Below are 25,028 nucleotides of genomic sequence, written 5' to 3'. Positions count from 1 at the left end.
TCAACTCCTCTTCCTGTGATGAGAAGGCCTCCAAGTAGAGAAGAAAATTGGATAAGCTAGACCCTGAGGCAGAGCCTTTACAAGGCTCCTGCATGGGGCTCCTGAGCAATAAGGAGGGAAGTGAGCCATTTGAACAACAACCATTAATTTTTTATTAAATTTATAATCAAATACTACAAGAGTTTATTCTCTTTCATAAAGAAAAAAACTTAAATATTTACTACATTATCAGTTTAGCAAAAGACAAACAAAGACAGTAAAAATGAAGAAAAACAGTGAAAAGACAAATTCAAGGACAGAATAAATACGGCCTGTGTACATCCCTGCCTGGCCTGGGTGGCTGCTGCCAGAGCACCAGACCCTCAGATTCAGAATTAGCAGCAGTTCAAAATCTCCTCCAGTTTCGATGGGTCCAAGGGGGGTATTTTGGTGACTTCAAAGAAGACCCTGCAAAAGGAAGAGGGGTCTGTTCAAATAGGCTGAGGCAAGCAGGCACCAGGGAATAAGTGGGCTATAGGCCCTTGGTTCCCTATCTTGCTTTGACCCTGGAGCAGAAAGTAAGGTAAAAAGTACCTGAAAATTTTTTTCCCTTAAGTGAGGTGAGTCTGGCCCTTCCCATGACTAAGCACAAACCCAATGTCAACTGCACTTGGTACTTACTGGTGGGAATACTTGGAATGGACAGTCTTGAGCTTATTGCAAGAACACGAAGTCAGCAGGGCGTTCAGCTGCCTGACCAACGGGTGAAGATCAGAGGTCTTGTAGCCACTGTAATACTCCAGGGTAGGAGCCTACAAAAAGCAACATGAACAGTGACTTTTATAACAGGAAGCAGACCCTTCCTGTCTCCAATACGCCAAGTTCTAACTTCTTATCCACAGTGCAGCAGAGAAGACTGTCAAACATTTCAGAGACTCATACAGCACAGACACTGACCAATAATCCTGGGGTACTACCTAGAAGAAAATGTTCCAGCTGCAAGCTAATGGTATGGCTAAACCCATTATCACCAGTTGGATATTAACCCTGGCCATAGGTATGCATGGGTGCTGAAATCCACCAAAGAATTTAAGGAATAGGACTGACCTTGTAATTTACCCACTCTCAGGTTAATGGCCAGGCAAACCTCAGAACAAACTTGAGGTCCTAACTAAATAGCCAATAGCCATCATTTCATACATTCATTGTCTCATTCAACTTTAAGGATGCCTAGTTTATGGCAAAAGCAATACAGCAGAGTGTTCAAGAGAGCAAAGGTTCTAGAGGCAAATTTCGTGGGTTCAGATTCCATCTCCACCAACAGCATGGCCTTGAACCAGTTACTTAACCTCTCAGTGCCTTGGTTTCCAAATCTGCCAAATGGGGTTCATTACAGTAATTATCTAATAGGATTAAATGAGTTAATATACACAAAGCACATGGAACAGAGTCTAGCACATACTAAGTAGCCAAATATGGTAGCTAGGATTACTATTATCAAGCCCCGTATAGGATGCTGAGAATACAAAGATGACTAGGGTTCCTGCCCTTGAGGAGTCTGTAGTCTAGTGGGGGAGACAGACATGCACATAGAGAATTAGAAAATGTGTGGGAGGTGCTATGATGGAAGGGAGCATGGGACACTGGAGGAATAGAGCCACAGGATCCACAAATTTGGGCTGGGAGAGTCACAGAAAGCTTTGAAGAGGAGGGCACAGCTGCAACAGGTGTTGAAAGCCAAGTGGGAGCTCCACACGTAGAGAAAGGAAGATTTATTATTCTGTGAGGTAGTGGTTTTCTAAAAATGTCTTAAATTACTTTCCCTGAACACTTTTTTTTTCCCCAAATATCTTACCTGGATGCCCAAATATCCTACCTGGAATTGGCGGTGGGCGCTAAGAAGCCCATCAGTTTGGTTCCCTTCCCCTTTTACATGGCCCCTGAGATACTTCTGCAGGGATCCTGGGCTCTACTGAATACTGTTTGGCAAAGGGTAGGCTCCCGCATGTTGAGGAGGGGAATAACATATTAACATATGGGGGAACGCATCATATCAAGGTGTGTTAAATAAAATTAATAGCCCTATTGTCACTGCCCCAATTGTTCACATCCCAATGCTTCACACTGACTATTATAAAAACCTACTCACTGGTGTTGCCACTTTTGTACACTCTCTCTCATCTAATATACCTTCTATACTGCTATATTAGTATTGTTCCCAAAACAAACAGGAATATGTCACTATCCTGCCTAAAAAAAAAAAAAAAAAAACTTGTATTGCCTTAGTATAAAATGGGTCTTTCAGCATGGTAGCAAAGACCTCTCCCAATCTGACCACACTCCACCATTCTGGTCTCACCTCTCACCATTCTCTATTGATACCTCCCCTGTTCTAGCCATAGCAAATGTCTTATTCTGCCCCAAAGACATCACACTGTTTTCTTACTGCCCTCACATCTTTTTAATTATTGTTCCCTCTGCCTAGAATGTCTCCTCTCCCAGGTTCCCACTCATCTTTCAAGACCCAGCTCAAAAGTCACCTCCACTGTGAAGCCTTTCTTATCTATAGAAGCAGTGCATATAGCGTAGAGGACTGTGGACTGTCGGGTTCAGATCAGGGCTGATGCTTAGCTGTTATTCACTGGCACTGCCATGCCACATGGTGAAACTGAAATATTTCTATACTGACTGGCAAGTAGGTTGCTACCCTGAGCTTCTCAACTGTACCCCCTCCAGGACCTATCACACTTCCCCAGGATCCAAGGGTCAAAGCCTGGGTCAGCATGGGGTCTCCAGGATCATCGCTCTGGAACTATGGCCACATCCATTCTGATTACAGAGCAGGTGTACAATTTGAACAGTACTCCTAGTTCCCAAAGCCTAGCTCTGCCTCTCATTAGCAAAACACGGAAATTTACTTCTTATCTGTAAAACAGGGGTAATGTTGATCTCATAGGGTTGTAGTGAAGATTGAGTTAATACACAAAGTGTTTAGATCATTGTCTTAGTGCTCAATAAATGTTATCCATTATAATTGTTTTCTTTTTCATCATCATCACTGCCATTTACTGAGTGCTTTCTTGAGCCCAAGAAATTTCAGTGCCTTGTCCAAGTTGAGACAACTGTTTACAGGGATCCTCCTCGGCACACAGAGGTTTCCCCATCAGTAGTGGTGCTAGAGCCCATCAGGAGGGGCTTAGGAGTGGTTGGGAAGAGGACACTCATCTGCGACCATACTGTTTCTACTTGGATGGCATGTTACGCATCAGTAAAAATTCATAGTTTTCTAAAGTTGCTTTTAGTCACAATTTTTTCTAAAAAATGAGAAAGCATCAAATATGCATTTTACTTGTCTCAGGGAAGGAGGCTGTGGGGGCCTTCCTCCTCAGAGAAGAGCACTATAGTATGCCTCTGAGTCCCCCATTTTACACATGGACAGTTGCTTGCTTTCACTACTCTGTCCTCTGAGTCAGTGCTTTCCAAATCCTGTTCCCACACACTCCCTTGGTGGGGGGAGGGTCAACCTTGCTGAAGGGACTGCAAGGAACAGGGGTGGAATGGGGTCAGGTAAGAAGTGGGCCCACCCCACCCCCTGCTGCAACCAGAATGACTTCACATCAGTCTGCTTTGTGACACTGGGCTTTCAGGTCAGTTTTCTTTGCATCAAAGGGTACCGTGATTAAGCAAAATGAAATAAAATACTTCAAACACAAATGAACTTATTTACAAAGCAGAAACAGACTCCCAGATATGGAAAACAAACTTACGGTTACCAGGGGGCAAAGGGGGTGGGAAGGGCTAAATTGGGAATTTGAGATTTGCAGATAGTAACTACTATATATAAAATAGATAAACAACAAGTTTCTACTGTATAGCACAGAAACTATATTCAGTGCCTTGTAGTAACCTATAATGAAAAAAAATTGAAAACGAATATATGTTTCTGTATGTATGACTGAAACATTATGCTGTACACCAGAAATTGACACAACATTGTATACTGACTATACCTTAATAAAAATAAAATAAAATAAAATAAAATAAAAATAACTTCAAGACCATTGCTATAGAAACCCTTTAGGCAGCCAGGCCCCTACGATGTCAAGATGTTAAAGAATGCAAGTCTGCTGCAGTTTTGTCACGGAGTTTCCCACGGCCCTAATTTAAACCTTCCCCCTCAGCTGACCCTGGGCTTTTAAATCCCTCTCCTTTCTCCCACACCTCCCCCAACCCCCCAACCCCTGCCCACAAGTGTTTACCCAGTGTCCGAGTTTCTCCATGTAGAGGGCCAGGAGGAAGGAGCCAGCAGCTAGCTTGGAAGCCCTCTCCTCGATATAGTCGTATTCCTGCAGGGTCATCTCACAGATGAAGCGGGACAATGTCAGTGTCTTCATGCTGGCATGGACACACTACAGGCAGGAAGAAAACTGGCTCAGCAATCAATCTGGAACTCTGGCAAGAGCAGAAGAGCCCCTGCACGCACCCTCTCCATTATCTCCCCTCAGGCCTAAAGGGCTTTCTGCCTGAACCATGTACCTCTTCTGCGAATAGAAGTCACACTAAGGCTCCAGCCCCCAAAGCACAGAATCTTTAGGAGGGAGGATTCTGAAATTGGCAATGGTATATTGCCACCTTTAGGGTTTTAAAGCAATTTATCAAGCGTGCTTGTCGTACCTTCCCACCTCCCTTTTCTGTACATGTCATCCTTTGAAGAGCCAAAGCCCTCCAACTGTAACTTTGCACCTGGCTCCAGACTAGGAGGTATTCCATGCTCCAAAAGAACTCTTTCCCTTTTGTGGTTTGAATCTTTGAAAAATACATATAACCTATAATAAGACACACTTGCTGAATACAAAGAATAATTTATAAAGTGGCTTTCCCTGTAACCAATACTCAGGTGAAGGAAGAGAACTTTGCCAGCATCTCTCCCAAACTTCCCATGTGCCCCTTCCTGCTCAGAGAACCTTCCTCCCCTCCCCTACTCTGCCCTCACCTCAAAACTTTATAGGCATACCATGGAAATCTGCAATTTTCTTCCCCCCCACACTCCACAAAGATCACCAATCTAGGAGGGGGGATTGAAGGAATTCCCCTGTCCCCAGTTGTCTCTTTTCCTTTTCCCACCACTCAGGCAGCCAACTGAGCAGTGGGAGAATGAAGATGTGCCTCCTGCCTCTTACCCGGGCATATCTGCGCAGAAAATGATAGGCGATGGGAATGTTGACATCAAATTTGAGGGTTTGCAGGATGCTGATTTCCATGGCAAGCATCTCATCACGCTTATAAATATCTTCGCAGATGTACAGGAAGTCATCCACATACTGTGGGCAGGACTCCTAGGGGTGGAGAGGAGAGACAAGTCACAACGGGGCAAAGGCAGCCCACTCTCCTCTCTGCTTGGCAATGAAAGGCAGAGGAGGAAAGTGGGGAAGGACAGGAGGTAATAACATTTCCTGGCATAAACCTTCAGGGTAGTTCTGAGAGTCAGATTCTGGTTGATCTGAGGGGTCCTTCTGAAAAACAAAATCAAAGAGACAGAAGGAAAGAGGATAGGGCCTCCTGGGGTAGATTCTTAGGGCACTGAAAGCGGCATAATGTGACACGGGGACTGGGAGCAGTCATCCCTCTTCTGATGAGTGGGAGTCAGGGTGGGAAATCTAAGGCCTGCTCTGGGGGAAGGAAGGAAAGGAGACCACAGAAAAGGGAGCTAGAGATGGAAAATAAGACTGCACTTGGTTTCCTAGTGTAAGGAATGAATAAGGATGTTTGGGAGGCGGCCCTGCTGGGCTTCCAGGCAGTGAGAGAGAGGGAGACAGGCACAGAGGGATCCTAAACAGAGACTGAGGACTGTGGGGGGTGGGGAGGACTTTCAGGGGGTTAGACTGGGAAGACTCAGGCCAGACCAAGGGTGAGAACTCCTGTCCGGGAGCAACTTCCCATGTCCTGCCTTCTGCAGGCTGAATCTTGGTTTGGAGAAGAGGACCAGAAGCATGAAGACCCCTGCATCTTGTCTTGAGCTGCATCTCACTGCCCACACCAGCCTTCTTCTCACACCTTTCTCTATTTTCACATCACAAACGGGACCAACCCTCTGGGTTTGCAGTCAAGGAAATTGAGGCCCAGAGAGAGGAAGCAACTTACTCAAGTTCACACAGCCACCTAGTGACAACACCAGGGCCAGAAACTCTCCTTTCCATTGCCCTATTTGCTAGCGGCTCCTTCCTTTCTTCTTTTCTCATACCATCTCCATACCTACCCTGGCAAGAGGCTTTCTGTAGTTCTCAATCTTGTGAGGGGAAGACACCCTTCTCCAAAAAAAATGCAGTGTGTGTGTGTGAGGGGTGGTCCTTTATCCAAATAATCAGATGGGGGGTGCTGCCGGTTTCAAAATTTGCTAACAAGTACCCCTCACACTCTCTTCCTCCCTCCTGCTCTCTGTTGGCCAAGGACCCCAAGCTGCTTTCTTAACCCCCTTGAGGCTGAGGCAGGGGGTACTTGCTCAAGCCACAAGGATATCCCTACATAGGGGGATTGAGGAGGAGGGAGAGGAGGGAGAGAGGGAAAGGAGAGAGGGAGGGGAGCAAGGTAATGAACCAGGAGGCCAGTGATCAGGGAAGGAAATGAGCCAGAGAGGGAAGCAGGGAGCAAGGGAGAGAGTGAGGGAGGAGGAAGGGAAAGAGGAAGAAAGGGAACAAGAAGGCTAGGGAGCAAATGTGGAAAGGGAAGGAGGGAGAGAAGGAGCCAGGGAGGGAAAGAGGATGGAAGGGAGCGAGTGAGAGTGGGTGGGAGAAAGCGATCAAGGAAGTGAGTAAGAGGGAGAGGGAGCTGAGCAGAGAAGGAGTAGGGAGTGAGAGAGAGCAAGGGAACCATGGATCAAGTGAGTAGAGAAGGAAGAGAGCCAGAGCAGGGAAATGGGGAGAAGCAGAGGGAGGAAGAAGAGAGAGAAGGAGCAGAAGAGGAAGAAGGAGACAGGGAAGGAGGGTGGGACGGAGTTATGGTGGGGGCCAGGGTACCATGGAACAAGGGTAGGAGATAGGGAGGGAAGGAGCAAGCAGGAGGGGAGAGAAAGAATAAGCAGAAAAGGAAGGGGGGAGGGGAGATGGAGGGGGGGCAAAGGGGAGAGCGAAATAGAAGGGAGGAGAGCAGAAATCAGAGGAGCAACACAGAGTAGAGGGAGGGAGGAGAGAGGGAAATAGGATGGGACAAAGGGGAGAGCATTACCGTGGGAAGGAGAGAAGAGAGTAAACAAGGGAAAGGGAGAAAGGGAGGGAGGGTGGAAGGAAGAAGGATGGGGTGGGAGGGTGGGAAGATGGCAGGGAGGGAGGAAGGCACAGACAGTGAGGGATGGAACCAGGGTGGAAGGAGCAGGGCATGGAAGGAGGGAGCAAGTGAGAAGGGGAGGGAGGGAGTGAGAGAAGGGTCCAGAAAGGGGGAAGTGGGAGAAGAGCAATAGAGAGTGGGTGGGTGCAATGGACGGAGGGAACCCAGTATGGAGTGAGTGAGTGTACAAAGCAGGGATTGAGGGATGGAGGGAGGGATTGAAAGAAGGCTGGAGGGAGGAAGGGAGCTAGGGAGCAAGAGCAGAAGTGGAGTGAGGGCAGAAGTGGAGTGAGGGCAGAAGTGGAGTGAAGGCAGAAGTGGAGTGAGGGCGGAAGTGGAGACATAAGTGGAGAGAGGGCGCAAGTGAGGAGAAGGTACAAGTGGCAAGAGAGGGAGGCAGGTAAGGAGCAAAGGAGGGGGATTGGAATTAGAGAGGGAGGTTCTGACCTAGGTAGGAGCTAGAGTGAAGGAGAGATGGAAGGAGGGAAGCAGAAAGTCAGTTGGAGATAGAGCTGACAAGAGAGCACAAAAACAAACCCACAGTTCTGGTACTCAGTAAAAGTTGCTATTTCTCTGCTCCTAAACCCCAAGGCTTTATACAACTTGCCTATCTGAAGGAAAAATGAGAGTTGAACAAGCTCATTTAGCATCTAAGGAAGAGGAAAGAATCAGGTAAGTTAGACAGATTATACTTATGAAGGAAAGGTCAGCTACTTGCTTTTCTACTGCTACTTCAAAAATAAATAATTTACATGGACTCACTACCATCTACACCAGGCCATTTTCTTTTAAATGTCTCAAGCACCTAGATTTGGAAATGCTTTCTTATGTATGCAGCTCAAGACTCCACTAGACAGAGGTGGAGTTGGCAGAAGTAGAAAGGGGGCTGAGGGGAGAGAATTGTGGTCCAGAGGAAATTTTAAAAAGAACAACCCACTTAACTGGGCACATGCCTACATCATACACACATCTTCAAAGAGGAAATGGGAGAACTTTGTTAATGCCAGGAAACAAATATACCACCATTTGCACCCAACAGCAGCTTCCCTGCTAAGGAAGACAGACAAAAAATTGGTAGGAAAACTTATTTGTGTGCACAATGTACACACATGTATGTATATGTATACACACACATATATATAATATGTACACATGCATACATATATTCATATGCATGCATATATATACACACATATACATACATATGTAAATAGATGTACATACATATATATCTGGCTTCGATAGAAACCAATTGATTAGTTTTCTCCAGATACTATGGAGTCAGGCTCACCTCAAATTTTGCTGCAATCAGAAAAGCAGTGGCACCAAGGAGTTGTAGCTTGTCCTTCTTGCATATTACCTCCATAAGGTAGTGATCCACAAACTTCACTGCCAAGTACAGGGTCTCGTGGCTCATCTCAAATGTAATCTGGAGGAATACACAAACAGGACAGGAATCTGCATATTGTTCAACTCCAAAGCCACAGCCAGATAGGTCTAACTATCTGGTCTGTGGCATTGGAGACAGTGGAGCTGCTGAGACCTGGCCAGCCAGCTGAAACTCAGCTATGAATGCCAGAACTGCTTCAGCTAGGTGCCTGGCTATATCTCTTGTGTCTTTGAGGACCCTGGCATTATCTATCCCTACACTTCTGACCAATCTATCCCTAAGTGACCAATCTTACATCAGGAGAGATGCTCTGCCTTCTCTGTGAGCATCTGGAGTGAACACACCCTCTCTCCTTGATCTCTAAAACTTAGATTCTTGCTTTCCCCATTTGCTACCTGTAGCGTAAACCCTGCCAGCTGGCTTTTCTTTCTGTAATGCAAGTGCATGACTTAAGGTTTGATTGCCAAGATATCCACTTCAAAGAGGCATCCACTTCAAGGATGGCTATCTCCAATGAATGCACTGCCAGCCACAAGACTAGATAAAGAGCCAGGCCACCTCCCTCACTGACACTGCTTTGTTTTAGGGATCTTGGTTGGTTTTGATAACTGACCATTTGGGCTGATTTTTTTTCTCTTCCCAGGCTTTAAATTCCTGCTTTTATGCTTTAAATTAACCCATAAAGAGTGAGCCACAGAGACCCTAGGCTCCCACCCTCGGCCCAGTAAAAGCAGAAGAACCCCCTGGCCAGCATGCTCACATGCTCTCCCCAACCTCACTGTGTGGCCCCAGGTGTGCTGTATAATTTCCAGCTCCCATAAGTAATAAACCTTTATTTTTTTTCAAAGTTTCCTGATGGTTATTGCTGACGGGCATCTCACTATCATAATAAGAACCACAAGGGCTAGTTCAGCCACAACATTGGTTATTGATAGGCTGAGACCAACACAAAACACGACTACCTTGTACAGTAAACTCCCCAAAGAGATTTTTATTTAGCTCTAAAATGCAGAGACCTGTTTACTAGCTTACTCATTCATTAGTTTCTCTTCCCAACTAGATATGCTATTAGAATATCTGGATTGGGAGCAAGTACCAATAGCACCATTTGGAAGTTAGCTGAGGTGCTGGAGGCCAGAATGAGATCAAAGCATTAGTAGTATAACCCTCCTTCCCTTCTTTCTCTTATTTATTCTTGTTCTTGCCTTCTCAAACTCAAAGAAACCATCTCCTATAGCTTTAGTACCAAAGTTAGTGCTGGCCCATACAGCATCTTTGTGCAAATGCAAAATAAGGTGTCTCTTTGGGTGAATGCAGCCCTGCAGGCACACATTTATCAAGTAGGCAATACTTTTATATAAATAAGCAAAAGGTGCCCGTGCCTCAGGACACAGCAACCCCACAGCCAGAAGCCACAGCTTAGCAAACAGTATGATCTGGATTACATTGCCTGCTTTTGCTTTGGCTAGAAGCTGTGTGTAGGCACAGTTTGCACTGTACACAGGGGTCCTACCCAATCCTCAGTGGTGATTCCTCCTCACCCTTAGGTTCTTAGGATTCAAAAACAATAAAATCTATACTAGTCCAATACCTTAATCAATGCGTGAATCCTCTCTTTAATGTCTCCACCAAATAGTTGTTCAGTTCCTGCCAAAGAACCTCCAAGTACAGCCAGATTTCTCTTTGAATGTTTTTAACAGAAGATTCTTCCTTCTACTGAGTAGAAATCATCCTCACTATAAACTTCACTTACCTGATTGGACCTCCTTTTGCATTGGCTACTCTTATTGACTGGAACCTAGATGACCAAAAAGTAGGTCCATAAGAAGCACTGGAGAAATGGATGTATATTTGCATAGGCAAATTATCAGAAGATGCTTGAAGACATTGGTTTAGCAACAGATATACTACATTTATCAATAACAGAAATACCAAGAAGCCGTTCTTACTGTTCTTGGGATATGGCCTTGGATCATCTCAGAAATCTGTCTTCTTTAGTTTCCTATTGCTTCTGTAATAAATTACTACACATTTAGTGGCTTAAAACAGCACAATTTCATTACCTTACAGATCTGGAGGTCGTAAGTCCATGGGACTCACTGGGCTAAAAAAATCAAAGTGTTAGCAAGGCTATGTTTCTTTCTGAAGGTCCTAGAAAAGAATCCTTTTTTAGCTTCCAGAAGCTTCCCACATTCTTTGGTCTGTGGTCCCTTCCATCTTCAAAGTCAGCAATGGCTAGCCAAATCTTTCTCACATTGCATCACTCTACACCTCCCTCTTCCACATTTAAGGACCCTTGTGATTATAATCAGGCCCACTTGGATAATCTGGGATAATCACCCTATCTTAAATTCAGCTGATGATAATCTTAATTCCAGAGTCTAATTTCCCTGTGCCATATAAGGTAATACATTCACAGGTTCTGGGGATTAGGTTGCGGACATTTTATTCTGCCTACTATATTTTCCAAAGGGATGTCATAAGAAAGGTATGAGAAGAGTTCATGCAGATGAAGAGAAATGACTATCACCTTTAAGTATGAAGAAATTGAGGTTGGGGTGGAGGGCAGGCAATAGGTCAGTGGTAGAGTGCATGCTTAGCATGCACAAGGTCCTGGGTTCAATCCCCAGTACCTCCATCAAAAAAAAAAAATCAACATAATCCACCATATCAATAGTCTAAAGCCACAAAAATCAAACCAATAGATGCAGGGGAAAAAGCATTTGAGAAAATTAACATTATCATGATAAATATGTATCATCAAACTAGGAATTATCAAAGGTATCTACAAAAACTCTACAGTTAAGATCATACTAATGGTAAAAGACTAACTGCTTTCTTCCTAAGATCAGGAACAAAGCAAGGCTGTCCACTCTTACTGTTCCTATCAACATCATAATGAAGTACTGCACAGTGCAATAAAACACAAAAATGAAGTTAAAAGCACACAGTTTAGAAAGGAATTAAACTGTCCCCATTTGCAAATGACATAGTGTCTGTGTAAATAATTTCAAGAAATCTACCAAAAAAAGAACACCTAAGAATTAATAGGTGAGTTTTAGCAAGGTCATAGAGTACAAGGTCAACATACCAATATCAGTATTTCATACTGGCAGTATACAAATGGAAACCTGAAATTTTAAAAATACCATTTACAATAGTTCCAAAAAAAGAAAATATTTTGGTATAAATCTAATATGTACAGGATCTGTATGGTTAAAAAAAGAAATCAAAGAAAATCTAAATAAATGAGAGGCATACCACGTTCATGAGTTGGAAGATTCAACGTAGACAAGAAGTCAGTTCTACTCGAATTCACCTATAGATGCGTGTCAGGGGTACCCAGTACCACTGCCAGGTATAGTGATTTCTAGGATGACTCACAAGACTCAGCATATAGTTATATTCATGGCAATTATTTATTATAGCAAAAGATACAATGCAAAATCAGCAAAGGGAAAAGGAGCATGGGCAAAGTCTGGTGAAAACTGGAAGTAAGCTTCCAAGAGTCATGTTCCAGTAGGGTCTCTCAGGATGCACTTAATTCCTCCAGCAACGAGATGTAACAAGACATGTAAAGTATTGTCTACCAGGGAAGCTCATTAATGACTTGGTGCCTGAGACTGAATTGGGATCTGGCCACATAAACACTCTGCCTCACATGTACCAAAACTCCAGACTCCCAGAAGGAAAGCAAGTGTTCAGAATAAACCACATTGTTTGTACAAAGAGTTTAGGCACAGTTATCATTAAAGGAGAGTTTTACAGCAGTGTAGGAAACTGTTTACCAGTCAAGTTCCCAGATGCCAGCCAGAGGCCAACCTTGCAAACAGGCCTTTCTAGGGATAGCAGTACCATGCCTGTTACGTTAACTCTTTTCTGCACAAGATAGAATTCGATTCCAATCAAACTCTTAGCAGGATTTTGTTTTATAGACATGGACAAACTGATTCTAAAATTTATCTAAAGAGGCAAAGACACTAGAATAGCTAAAAGAATTTTGAAAAAAAATACAGAGTTAGAAGAATCATGTTACCTAGCTTTAAGACTTATTATAAAACTACAGAAATAAAGAATGATGTTGGCAAAAGGATAGACACAGGGGATCGATGGAACAGAATATAGAAGTATAGAAATAGACCCACACAAATAAGACCAATTGATTTTTGGCAAAGGTGCAAAAGCAGTTTAGTGGAGAAAGTATATTTTTCCACAAATGGTGTTAGAACAATTAGACAGTCATATGCAAAACAATGAACTTTGACTTCAAGACCTTCATACCTTATACAAATTTAACTCAAAATGGATTATAGATTTAATGTTAAAGCTATAAAACTTTTAGATAAAATGTTGAAGAAAATATTCATGACCTAAGTTTAAGCAGAGTTCTTAGACATGACACAAAAAGCATAATCCATAAAGAAAACATTGAAAAATTGGACTTTATCAAAATGAATAACCAGAATGTGTAAAGAACTCTCATAACTTGACACAAAGAAGCCAAACTACTCATTTTGAAACTGGGCAAAACCTTAGACACTTCACCAAAGAGCATATACTGATGACAAAGAAGTATGATGTTCAACATTATTAGCCCTTGAAGAAATGCAAATTAAAACTATGGTGAGATTCCTCTATACATCTATATGGCTAAATTCAAAAAAAAAAAAAAAACCCCAACAATACCAAGTGCTGACAAGGATGTAGAGCAACTAGAATTCTCATAGATTGCAGGGGAGAACACAAGATGATACAGTCACTCTGTAGCAGTTTCTCATCAAGTTAAACATACATTTATCATGTGACCCAGCAACCCCACTCCTGGGTATTGACATTGGAAATGGAAACTTATATTCACATAAAACCCTGTTCATTAATGTTTATACCAGTTCTTTGTACAGTTTTAGAAACTGGAAACAAACCAAATGTCCTTCAGTGGGTGAATGGCTAAATAAACCATGGTAAACATACCATGGAATACTACTCAGCAATAAAAAGGAATGAACTATTGATACACACAGCTTGGATAGATCTCGAGGGAATTATGGTGAGTGATAAAAGTCAATCACAAAAGGTTACCTACTGCATGATTCCATTTATATAACAATCCTGAAATTATAAAATTTTAGAGGTGGAGGAACAACTTAGAAGTTTCCAGGGACATGAAGGTGAGGGGAGGGAGACAGCTGTGGCTATAAAAGGCTAAAATGAGGAATCCTTCAGGTGACGGAACAGTTCTGAATCTTAAATGTGGTGGTGGTGCTTACGAAATTTACAAGTGTGATAAAATTACATAGACTAAACATACACACAAATAAGTGCACATAAACTGGAAAATTTTAAATAAGGTCTCCAGACCTTGATTTTGACACTACGTTAGTTATGCAAAATGTTACCACTGGGAGAAACTATGTGAAGGGTACACAGGACCTATCTCTCTATACTATTTTTTGCAACTTCTTGTGAATCTATTATTTCAAAACATTGTTAAAATTTCATAGACCTGTATGCCAAAAGTCAATTTTACTAATTATTTTAAAATATAAAAATCAAAGTTATAAAAACACTATAGATAATATCACCTTTTCCAGAACTGTGATTCTCCATTCAAAGGTATACACTAGCATCACTTGAAGAGCTTTAAAAAATGTGTGTCCTGGGACACACCCCCACAATTCTAATTTGGTACATCTGGGATGGGATGTGGGCATCTCTGATTCTGTGATCTGTGCACTAAAGATGCACCCCTAGTAAATAACCACCACTTTAAAAGGGGGGGGATAATATACACACATGAATGTTAACACTGTCTGTAGGTTGTGGGATCACAAGTAATTATAATTTCTTACTTGGCTATAATAAATGTGAATTTTTGTGCAATAAAAATAACAAAAAAATAGCTTTAAAAAAAAGATTCGGGGCATCATTCTAGCTGGTAGAGATATTTTATCTATTATCCATTTATTTCCTAACCCTACTCCCAGTCTCATGTCATCTGTGAATTTGATAACGCTCTGTTCTCATTTACATCACTAAAAAAATGTTGATGAAAACAAAGTCCACTGGCAGTCTACTAGAACTCTCTTTTTTACTTGATGACGAGCAGTAATCTTTGTGGTCAATTTTACTTATTTAAGATCTACTCAAATTCTACTCTTATCCAATTTACTATTCTTCATCATTTCCATAAAATGAGAGACATTTTCATGCTTTGCTGATATTCAAGTATACCATGACTACCACATTTCTCTAGTCTGTCACTCCAAAGTGAGCCTGAACCACTCCTCTGGTACTTACAGAATATTAAACTATATTATGTTTTCTTCCCAATTACATAGTTAAGACTCCACTGGGCACAGGCTATGCCTTATAATTCCTTGCAAACTCCATGGCAATCCATTCCATTCCATTCCCTCAAGAAATATTTATTGACACCTACTACATCCAAGTACAATTGTGGGCTATCCTTCCTTAGTGTAAAGTGATAATTAAGTATTGATAGCAGTATACGCTCAACATCCAACCCTGGAAAAATATCCAACTGCCATGTTTGGTGCAACACTGTCCTTATTATCCATCCCATCCCAAGCTTGAAAGACTTTGTCACTGAGCCTTATCCAAACCACTAGATATACTTTCACGGGATTTTGAGGATGACTAAACTACCATATCATTGTCTTTTCTTAGAAATATCTCTCCTTCCACTGGGTTCTCACAGTGTCTTATTAATAACATTCTTAGAGTACTTAGCATATTCTACTTTGTATTGTACTTATCAGTCTACATGTCTTATCTTGCCCCAAGGTCATAAGCTCCCTGAGGACAGGAATCATGGCTTATTCCGCTCTGTAGACCCAGTAAATTTTTACTGTTTGGTACCTGGCAATGCTGAATGAATAATTGATCAAGAGAAGAGCAGTTCTTTAAGGCAGCAGTTGTCAGGCTTACCTGTACCTCCACCAACCAGTCCACAAGAATGGCCCTCATGTCACTGTTGATGTCAGTCTGCCTGTTCATGTATTTTTTAAGTATGAACTTTTCCTGGCAGCAAGAAGAAAGAGATGGTAACAAACAAAACTCTTCTTGTAGTTCAAAAATTGCAACTTTGGAAAAAATATTCGCAACTAGTATCTCAGAAGAAAATTATAACAAGTAACTTCTTCCCGATTCTAATTCATTACTTTCAACTGGCCTCAGATAGGGGCTGATCAAAGTATCCTTTTCCAACTAAGTTCTAGCTATCCGTGGACACACAAAAATTCAAGGGTCAGGGTGGATATTGAGGAGTCCCAGGGAATATGGAATATTGGCAGGAACACACTTATGACTATAGATAAATACCAAAGAGGTTCTGCTCCCTTTTTTGCAATTCAATTTAAAGTCCAATACCATGCTGTGTAGAAGAGCCCTTCTCAAACTTTAACATGCATAAGTTAAAGATACTTGGGGATCTTTAAAATTCACATTCTAATTCAGAAGGTCTAGGGTGAGGCTGGGTTTTTGCGTTTCTAACAAGATCCCAAGTGAAATCAATACTGCCAAGCTAAGGCTGGCATTTTTAGTATAGCAAACTTATCTCTTGCTTCCTCCAAGGTATACCAAAAAAAAGTGCAGACTCTGGAGTCAGTTAATCTATCACTATGTCTCTAGAGAGAAGATGAGATACTCATCCTTCCTCTTATGCATGGCCTGCTAAAATTCTAAATTCTAGTTAGTAGATAATTTTGGTCCCATGTGCTCCACTGAGAGACAGAAGAAAATTTGAAATTGATGAATATTAGTGGTAAAGGAGACTGGCAGATTTCAAAGGAGAAAGAAAATTTCACCAGATTGGAGAGCTGGAACAAAGGGCTTCGTTTTATATATGATGCCAGAAATTTGCGTAGAGAAGGGAAAAGATCTCTCAGAGCAAAGTCTCAGAAGGAGACTACTTGATCATTTCTGTGTCTGAGATTACCTCCTCAGCAATTAGAGGTGCAGGCTTATGGTCTTCAAGGTAATCAGACTTTAGTTCATATCCCAGATCAACCACATACTAGTTGTGTGACTGAGGAGTTTCTCTCAACTCTAAAAGGGAGATAATGACACCTACCATTATGAAGTTATTGGGAGAACTAAATAAAATAATATACATACATCCCTTAGCACAATGTTTAACTCACAGTAAGATACCAGTAGATGTCAGTTTCTGCTATTATTATTTTCATCATCATTATTACCTTAAATGTGATGAGGAAATGAGAACTAGAAATCATTACCCCTCGGCCCCACCACCTACACACCTCTCTCTCCTTCGTGTAATTGAAGATATCCTTGGCATATACTGAGTTGAAATGTGGATCATTGTGGTCCTTGTCAGTATCCTCCAGGGGGGTCATCTGCTTGGAAATCACCAAAATGACACATTAGGAGATTAGGAGAAAGATTTCCAGGAAAGCTTAACACATACACATACACATACACATACACATACACATACACATACACATACACATACACACACACACACACACACACACGCACACACACAAATGCCTCCTTTCTTCCCACTGTCATCTTCTGCTAAGGTTCCTCAAGCCTCATATGTCCTTGGCCATAACAGAGCATCCCTTGGCCCTATAATCTTCATACTGTTGAGTAACAAGAAATGCTTAGTCTGCCTTGTACATGCCTGCTCTGCCCTGAGAACCAGGCACTATTTTTACAGCTGAGGTCAAGATTCTCCAAGAAAGACATTCTTATTTCACTCTTTCAGCTTGTGTCACCTGTCTTCTTAGGTCCCTTGTTATGTCTCAATGCTTTGATCTGGCCCAATTCATCTTCTCAGTGGTATTTTCCTCCCTTCTCCACCTTTAACCAGGTTGTTTTGCCTACAAGAGGAGTCTTTCTCCTCCTGCTTGCCAAATCTCATCCCTTAATCCTTCCAATTTACAATTTAAAAACCATCTTCCTTGGAAAATGCCTCTGTGAAATTAAATCATCTTTGGCTAAGGGCCAATGTAACACAGATTGCAACTACTAAGAAAGGCAACTTCCTTAAAGAAATTGTCTAACCACTACTGCAAAGTATGCGCGCACGTGCGCACACACACACACACAGACACACACACACAGAGTATTCCAGACCCTTGAGGGTATTCCTGGAACAGATATTTTCTAATTGATCAGGTATATCACTATACCAATCAGGAAGCCAACTTGATTTACTATAGCCTACTATATACAACTCAATTGCTTAAGGCAAAAACAAAAAACAAAAAACAAAAAACAAAGAATCTCTGCTAGCAGCCACCCAAGGACAAAAAAGAACACTTCATCTAATTTAAGAAGAAAGAAAGCAGAATACCTCCTTCTGTGATTTCTTGTCCTGAGGTGAGAAAAGCTTACTGGAACTGGATTCACAAGCACTGGACTTGCTCATGGTACTAAACTTGCCCACATTGAACATGGTGACAGTGCTGGGCATGCCTGTTCTAGCTTCAGGGGCAGTGGTAGATACGTGTGGGCTGGTTTCAACTTGGAGGATCAAGAAATCTTTGAGAGAGGTGTCTTCCTTGTGAGTGAGATTCTCTTGCAAGGCCAATGGCTCCTTGATGAGGGTCTCCTTACTCCTGGGATTTTCCTGCAAGTCCAAGGATTCCCTCAGGATGGTCTCCTTTTCAATGCTGGGCTTCTCCTGCAAGGCCTGTGGCTGCTTAATAAGGGACTCCTCTTCACTGGTGATGTCCTCTTGCAAGGCCAACTGCTCCTTCAAGAGAAGGACCTCTCCCTGGGCAGTGGGCTTTTTCTTTAAAGATAATTGCCTCTCTGTGCTCGTTGACACTTCAGTGGAGAGCTCTTCCTTCAGAAACAATGGTTTCTTGAAAAGGGATTCCTCTTCCGTGGTGCTTTCCTCCTGCAAAGTCAACAGCTTCTTCAAGGAGCCCTCTTTGGTATCAGTCTTATTCTCCAAGGTCAAAGCCTTACAGAGGAGGGCTTCACCATTGTTGGTAGGTTTAACATGCGGTGAAAATGGTTCCTGAAAGGGGAATTCCTCCTCAGTGGTAGGCTTCTCCTCCAAGGTCAGTGGCTCCTTAATATAAGATTCTTCTTCGGTAGTGATCTTCTCCTGTAAGGTCAATGGCTTCTTTGAGTGGGACACATCCTGCAGAGTAGTGGGCTTCTCTTTCAGTACAGATGGATCCTGGAAGAGGAACTCCTCTTCAGTTGTAGACTTTTTTTTTAAGAACAACAGCTTCTTAGACAGTGACTCCTTTTCAGGGGTAGTCTTCTCTGTGATCAGCGGCTTCTTTAAAAGGAACATCTTCCCCTGAGCAATTTGCTTATTTTTTAAAGATAATGGTGTCTTGGTAAGAACTGCCTCATCAGTTGAAGACTTCTTCTGAAATGACACTGACTCCATAGAGAAGGAACCTTTACCTTCTGCAACTACATTCTGCAAGTCCAACAGTTCTTGGCAGATGGGTGCCATTATTTGAGTGATACACTTTTTTTTCTTTAAAGATAATGGCTCATTGGCACAGTCTGCCACATTTGTGGTATGTTTCTTCCAAAAGGACACTGGCTCCATAAGAAATTCATCTTTACCATCAATATTCTCCTCAAATGCCCATGGCTTCTTCAAGACAGCCACATCCTCCTGAGTGGTGTGCTTTTCTTGCAATGCCAATTGTTCCTTGACAAGGGACTCCTCCTCAGTGGTAGGCTCCTTTTTAAAGGATAATGGTTCCTTAATGAATGACTTCTCTTCAGAGGTGACCGTCTGTAATACTGGTGGCTTCATGAAATGGCACACCTTCCCATGAGTGGTACACTTCTCCTTCAATGGTAATGGCTTTTTGGTGGAGGTTGCCTCCTCAATGGTATGCTTCTTGAAAGCCAAAGGCTCCTTTAAGAGTGACTCTTTTCCAAAAGTTGGAGACTTTTGCAAGACCAAGGGCTTCTTTAAGATAGATGCCTCCTCTTCTTCATTGGTGTGCTTCTCCTGCAATACAGATGACTCTTGGAAAAGGGACTTCTTAGGGACAGGCTTTTTCTGAAAGGATAATGGCTCCTTAACAAATGACTTCTCTTCAGAGGTGATCGTCTGTAATACTGGTGGCTTCAGGAAGCGGCACACCTTCCCGTGAGTGGTACACTTCTCCTTTAAGGGTAATGGCTTCTTGGTGGAGGTTGCCTCCTCAATGGTATGCTTCTTGAAAGCCAAAGGCTCCTTTAAGAGTGACTCTTTTCCAAAAGTTGGAGACTTTTGCAAGACCAAGGGCTTCTTTAAGATAGATGCCTCCTCTTCTTGAGTGGTGTGCTTCTCCTGCAATACAGATGACTCTTGGAAAAGGGACTTCTTAGGGACAGGCTTTTTCTGAAAGGATAATGGCTCCTTAACAAATGACTTCTCTTCAGAGGTGATCGTCTGTAATACTGGTGGCTTCAGGAAGCGGCACACCTTCCCGTGAGTGGTACACTTCTCCTTTAAGGGTAATGGCTTCTTGGTGGAGGTTGCCTCCTCAATGGTATGCTTCTTGAAAGCCAAAGGCTCCTTTAAGAGTGACTCTTTTCCAAAAGTTGGAGACTTTTGCAAGACCAAGGGCTTCTTTAAGATAGATGCCTCCTCTTCTTGAGTGGTGTGCTTCTCCTGCAATACGGATGGCTCTTGGAAAAGGGACTTCTTAGGTACAGGCTTTTTCTGAAAGGATAACGGCTCCTTAACAAATGACTTCCCTTCAGAGGTGATCGTCTGTAATACTGGTGGCTTCGTGAAGTGACACACCTTCCCGTGAGTGGTACACTTCTCCTTTAAGGGTAATGGCTTCTTGGTGGAGGTTGCCTCCTCAATGGTATGCTTCTTGAAAGCCAAAGGCTCCTTTAAGAGTGACTCTTTTCCAAAAGTTGGAGACTTTTGCAAGACCAAGGGCTTCTTTAAGATAGATGCCTCCTCTTCTTCATTGGTGTGCTTCTCCTGCAATACAGATGGCTCTTGGAAAAGGGACTCCTTAGGGATAGGCTTTTTCTGAAAGGATAATGGCTCCTTAACGAATGACTTCTCTTCAGAGGTGATCGTCTGTAATACTGGTGGCTTCAGGAAGCGGCACACCTTCCCGTGAGTGGTACACTTCTCCTTTAAGGGTAATGGCTTCTTGGTGGAGGTTGCCTCCTCAATGGTATGCTTCTTGAAAGCCAAAGGCTCCTTTAAGAGTGACTCTTTTCCAAAAGTTGGAGTCTTTTGCAACACCAAGGGCTTCTTTAAGGTAGACTCCTCCTCTTGAGTGGTGTGCTTCTCCTGCAATACAGATGGCTCTTGGAAAAGGGACTCCTTAGGGATAGGCTTTTTCTGAAAGGATAATGGCTCCTTAACAAATGACTTCTCTTCAGAGGTGATCGTCTGTAATACTAGTGACTTCTTGAAGTGGTACACCTTCCCGTGAGTGGTACATTTCTCCTTTAAAGGTAATGGCTTCTTGGAGAGGGTTGCCTCCTTAGTAGTACACTTCTTCCTAAAGGAAATTTGCTCCATAAGAAATTCATCTTCACTATCTTTTTCTTCCTGCAATGCCCATGGCTCCTTCAAGAGGGTCACCTCTCCATCAGTGGTGTGCATCCCTTGTGACACAGATAGCTCCTGGAAGAAGGACTCCTCCTTAGTCGTAGGCTTTTTTCTTAAGGACAATGATTCCTTAATGGGTGCCTCCTCTCCAGAGGTGGTCTTCTGAAATACTAATGGGCTCATTGAGTGGGGAATCTTCCTCTGAATAGTGTAATTCTTCTTTAAACATAATTGCCTAAAGATGAGGGTTTTCTTAGTGGTAGGTTGCTTCTTAAAAGCCAATGGCTCCTCAAAGAGGGAGTCCTCTTCAGTGTCAATCTCCTCCTGCAAGACCAATGATTTCTCAAAGATGGACACCTCTTGCTCAGTGGTGTGCTTCTCTTGCAATGCAGGTGGCTTCTGGAAGAGGGGTTTCTTCTCAGTGGTAGGCTTTCTCCTAAAAGACAACAGCTCCTTAGTGAGTGACTTCTCATCAGAGGTGGTCTTCTGCAACACCAGTGGATTCTTCATACAGGATATCTCCCCCTTAGTGGAACACTTTTTCTTTAAAGATAACAGCTTCTCGGTGGGGGTTGCCTCCTCAGTTTTAGGCTTCTTCATAGAGTTTGTGGGCTCCACAGGGAAAAAATCCTCTTCATCACTGATGTCCACCAAGGTCAAAAATTCCTCTGAACAGGACTGCTTCTCCTGATGTGTGGACATATTCATTAAGGATAATGTCCTCTTGATAATGGCTGCCTCCCCAGCTTTATGATTCTTCCCAAAAATCATTGACTCTACAACATCACTCTCAGTCTCCTCCAGCAAGGATAGTGGCTCCTCAAAGAGGGCCACCTCCCCCTGATTTGTGCACTTCTTTAAAGATAATGACCTCTTGATGAGGGTTGTATTCTCAGTAGTGGGTTTTTCTTTTAAAACAAATGGCTTTTTGAGAAGAGATGCCTCTTCAGTAGTGGGTGTTTTGGAGATGGTAGATATCTCCGGAATGAGTGGTTTGTCTATAATATTTGGTACCATGGTGGGTGAGACTACTACTGGTGAGGGTTCCAGTTTATACCTGTAAAGGAAGCAATGCCTGGATAAGAATAATGTAGCACCGAGAATCTTCACTTACCATCTAATTTTGCCACTGTATTTACTAAATATATGGAAAGGGCAAGAGCTTCAACTCCAAGAGACAGACTAGAGGGCAAAAATCAATGGGTACCATAGTGAATCATAAAAGTAACACACTGTAGAGTTTCTATAACTTTCTATGACCCCACATTTTTCTAAAAATTTCCCCCTAAAATCCATCTTATGCTTTCTCATATATGATTTCTTACCTTTACTGATACACAAATGCTTTTATTACCACAATGTAAGAGTTACTTGCTTATATATCAGTCTCCCTCTCTAGCTTGATTTATTTGTCTTTGTCTATCAGCACCAGGCATCTGGTAAAATTCAGGTTGATATTAATATTGTTTGAAGGCTTATGAGAGACGATTGTAAGAGAGAGGCTTATAAAAGGCTTACGAAGGCTTATAAGAGAAAAGTGGACTGGTACTTAACCATATTCCCTTTACTCTAGGCTATTCATGAGCTCCTTCCTAGTAAAGATATTAAAAAGACCAAAATAAACATTTGTTCACATGTGTCAGATGCAAAGCTTTGTTTTGAATAGGACTGCATGTCCAATTAGAGTGACTAACCTGGTGTGACCAAATCATTGGATGACTAGAAATTAGAATAAGAGAAAGGATTAAAGGTAAATGCAATCTTCAGTTGGAACAAGAGTAAGTACTTCCAAAAGACTAGATATTATATGATTCCATTTAATATCCAGAACAGATACGTCCATAGAGGTATATCCATAACAGAAAGTAGATTGGTGGTTGCCTGGAGCTGGGGAGGAGGGGGGAGGTGGATAGAAAGGGGTACTGGGAAAGAGAATGGACTATGGGTATAGGTTTCTTTGGGGGGGTGCTAAAAAAGTTCTAAAATTAGATAGTGGTAATGGCTGCACAACCTAACTTTAAAAAAGAAACACTAAATTAAAAAAAAAACAAGTGCCTCAAAAGACTCCATCTGATCAGATAGGATCCAGGTCCCTCCAGATGAGAACTTCTAAAGGTAGTCTTCAGATAGTCTAGTTATGATAAAGAGCATGCATTCTGGATCTAGACTGTCTGGATCCAAACCCTGGCCCCTCCACTTCTTGGCTGGGTGATCTTGGGCAAGTTAATGTTCTATGTTTCACCTTTTTCACCTATAAAATGAGGGTCATAATATTACCTCCTCTATAGGCTTACTGTGAAGACTTAATTAATATGCATAAAACTCTTAAAACAAACAACTGTTAGAAACAGTTGCACACCAATAAATCAGATAATTCAGAAGAAAATGGACAAGTTCCTAGGAAGATACATACTACCAAAACTGACTCAAAAAGAAAACAGAAAATCTCAACAGATCTGTAACAAGACATTGAATTAATAATCAAGAACTACCCGCAAAGAAAAATATAGGCCCAGATGGCTTCACTGGTGAATTCTATCAAACATTTAAAGAAGAACTAATACTAATACTTCATGAACTACTCAGGAAGAGGTAGGAATATTTCCCAAGTTATTCTATGAGGCCAATATTACCCTGATACCAAAAACAAGGAGATCACATGAAAAGTCTAGTTTGATATGTCTTATGAATACAGATGCAAAAATCCTCCTGAAAATACTAGCAAACCAAATCCAGCAGTACATAAAAGGGTTGTACACCATGACCAAGTGGGATTTATCCTAGGAAAGCAAAATTAGTTTAGCATCTGAAAATCAATTCAAGTATCACACCACATTGATGGAATAAAAAACAAAAGCTACATGATCATCTCAGTAAATCCAGAAAAATCATTTGACAAAATCTGACACCTTTCATGATAAAAAGTATTCAACATGAAGACTAGAAAAGAGATTCTTCAACTATGCAAGAGCATCTATGAAAATCCCAAAGCTAACATCATAGCTAATAGTGAAGGACTGATGCTTCCTCCCTCTGTGAATATACTAAAAACCATTGAATTGTATGGTTTAAAGGGGTGAATTGTATGGTATGTGAATTACATCTCAACAAAGCTGTTACCCCCCCAAAAAAAATCCTTAATATAATGCATGATTATAGTGAGCTCTCAACAGATGTTAGTTCTAGTACTATTATTAGGATCCATTCCACTGAACTCTGAACGAAGACAAGAACGTATATGGCATTTCCACTAAAATCAGAATGATGAATGATATTCAAAAGAAAATAATGCAGGGAATTAAGGTCAAAATATTCATGTAAATCCCGAGAACTCCATTTCAGCAAGAAACCAAGTAGGGCTAAATGCTAATCTTCTGGTTTGATTTCTTTCTGCTGGGTAGTTAGCAAAGTGTCCTATGGACCTGGCATGTTAAGTTTTTGGAGTTTTCACAGACTTTCTCCCTTACCATTTGGAACCCCTGCTTAGCCCTGCTATAGCTACCTAGCTAATCTATTCTATTCTTCCCTGAAGAAGTAATCCCCACTAGAATGAGAAGAGGATATAGAAAGGTCTCATTTCACTTTTTAACTCTTCTTCCAATAAAAGTTTTCCTAGGAGTAAATCCTTTTTCCAATCCTAGATGAGAATACTCATATCTACTTGCAGAACCTGTAATCAGTTCCCTATAACAGCTGGAAAACACACATTTCTGGCCTAAGGAGATAGTAATTTCTCTACAGTAACAAGAAACAAACCTCCCCCAAGGCTTCTAATGGGATAAGCAGACTGGCAAGCTA

At 41.9% G+C, this 25,028-nt stretch overlaps 1 protein-coding gene across 1 annotated transcript in view; it reads right to left on the bottom strand.

Annotated features, from left to right (window-relative positions):
- Positions 1-140: 140 nt before the first annotated feature.
- CCNB3 (cyclin B3) overlaps positions 141-25,028 on the bottom strand; it is a 36,499-nt gene continuing 11,611 nt past the window's right edge. The window contains exons 5-13 of the mRNA XM_032475173.1: positions 20,781-22,287; positions 18,036-19,484; positions 16,972-17,067; positions 15,638-15,730; positions 8,591-8,728; positions 5,160-5,315; positions 4,239-4,388; positions 661-791; positions 141-447 (exon numbers count right to left, since the gene is read on the bottom strand). Of these exons, the coding sequence (XP_032331064.1) occupies positions 375-447; positions 661-791; positions 4,239-4,388; positions 5,160-5,315; positions 8,591-8,728; positions 15,638-15,730; positions 16,972-17,067; positions 18,036-19,484; positions 20,781-22,287 (3,793 nt within the window). The 3' untranslated portion in view covers positions 141-374. The remainder of the gene's footprint in view (positions 448-660; positions 792-4,238; positions 4,389-5,159; positions 5,316-8,590; positions 8,729-15,637; positions 15,731-16,971; positions 17,068-18,035; positions 19,485-20,780; positions 22,288-25,028) is intronic.

This window comes from Camelus ferus, chromosome X (assembly GCF_009834535.1).
Source record: "Camelus ferus isolate YT-003-E chromosome X, BCGSAC_Cfer_1.0, whole genome shotgun sequence".
NCBI lineage: Eukaryota > Metazoa > Chordata > Mammalia > Artiodactyla > Camelidae > Camelus > Camelus ferus.
Note: the sequence above shows the minus strand (reverse complement) of the source record. Positions and strands in the feature narration are given on the sequence as shown.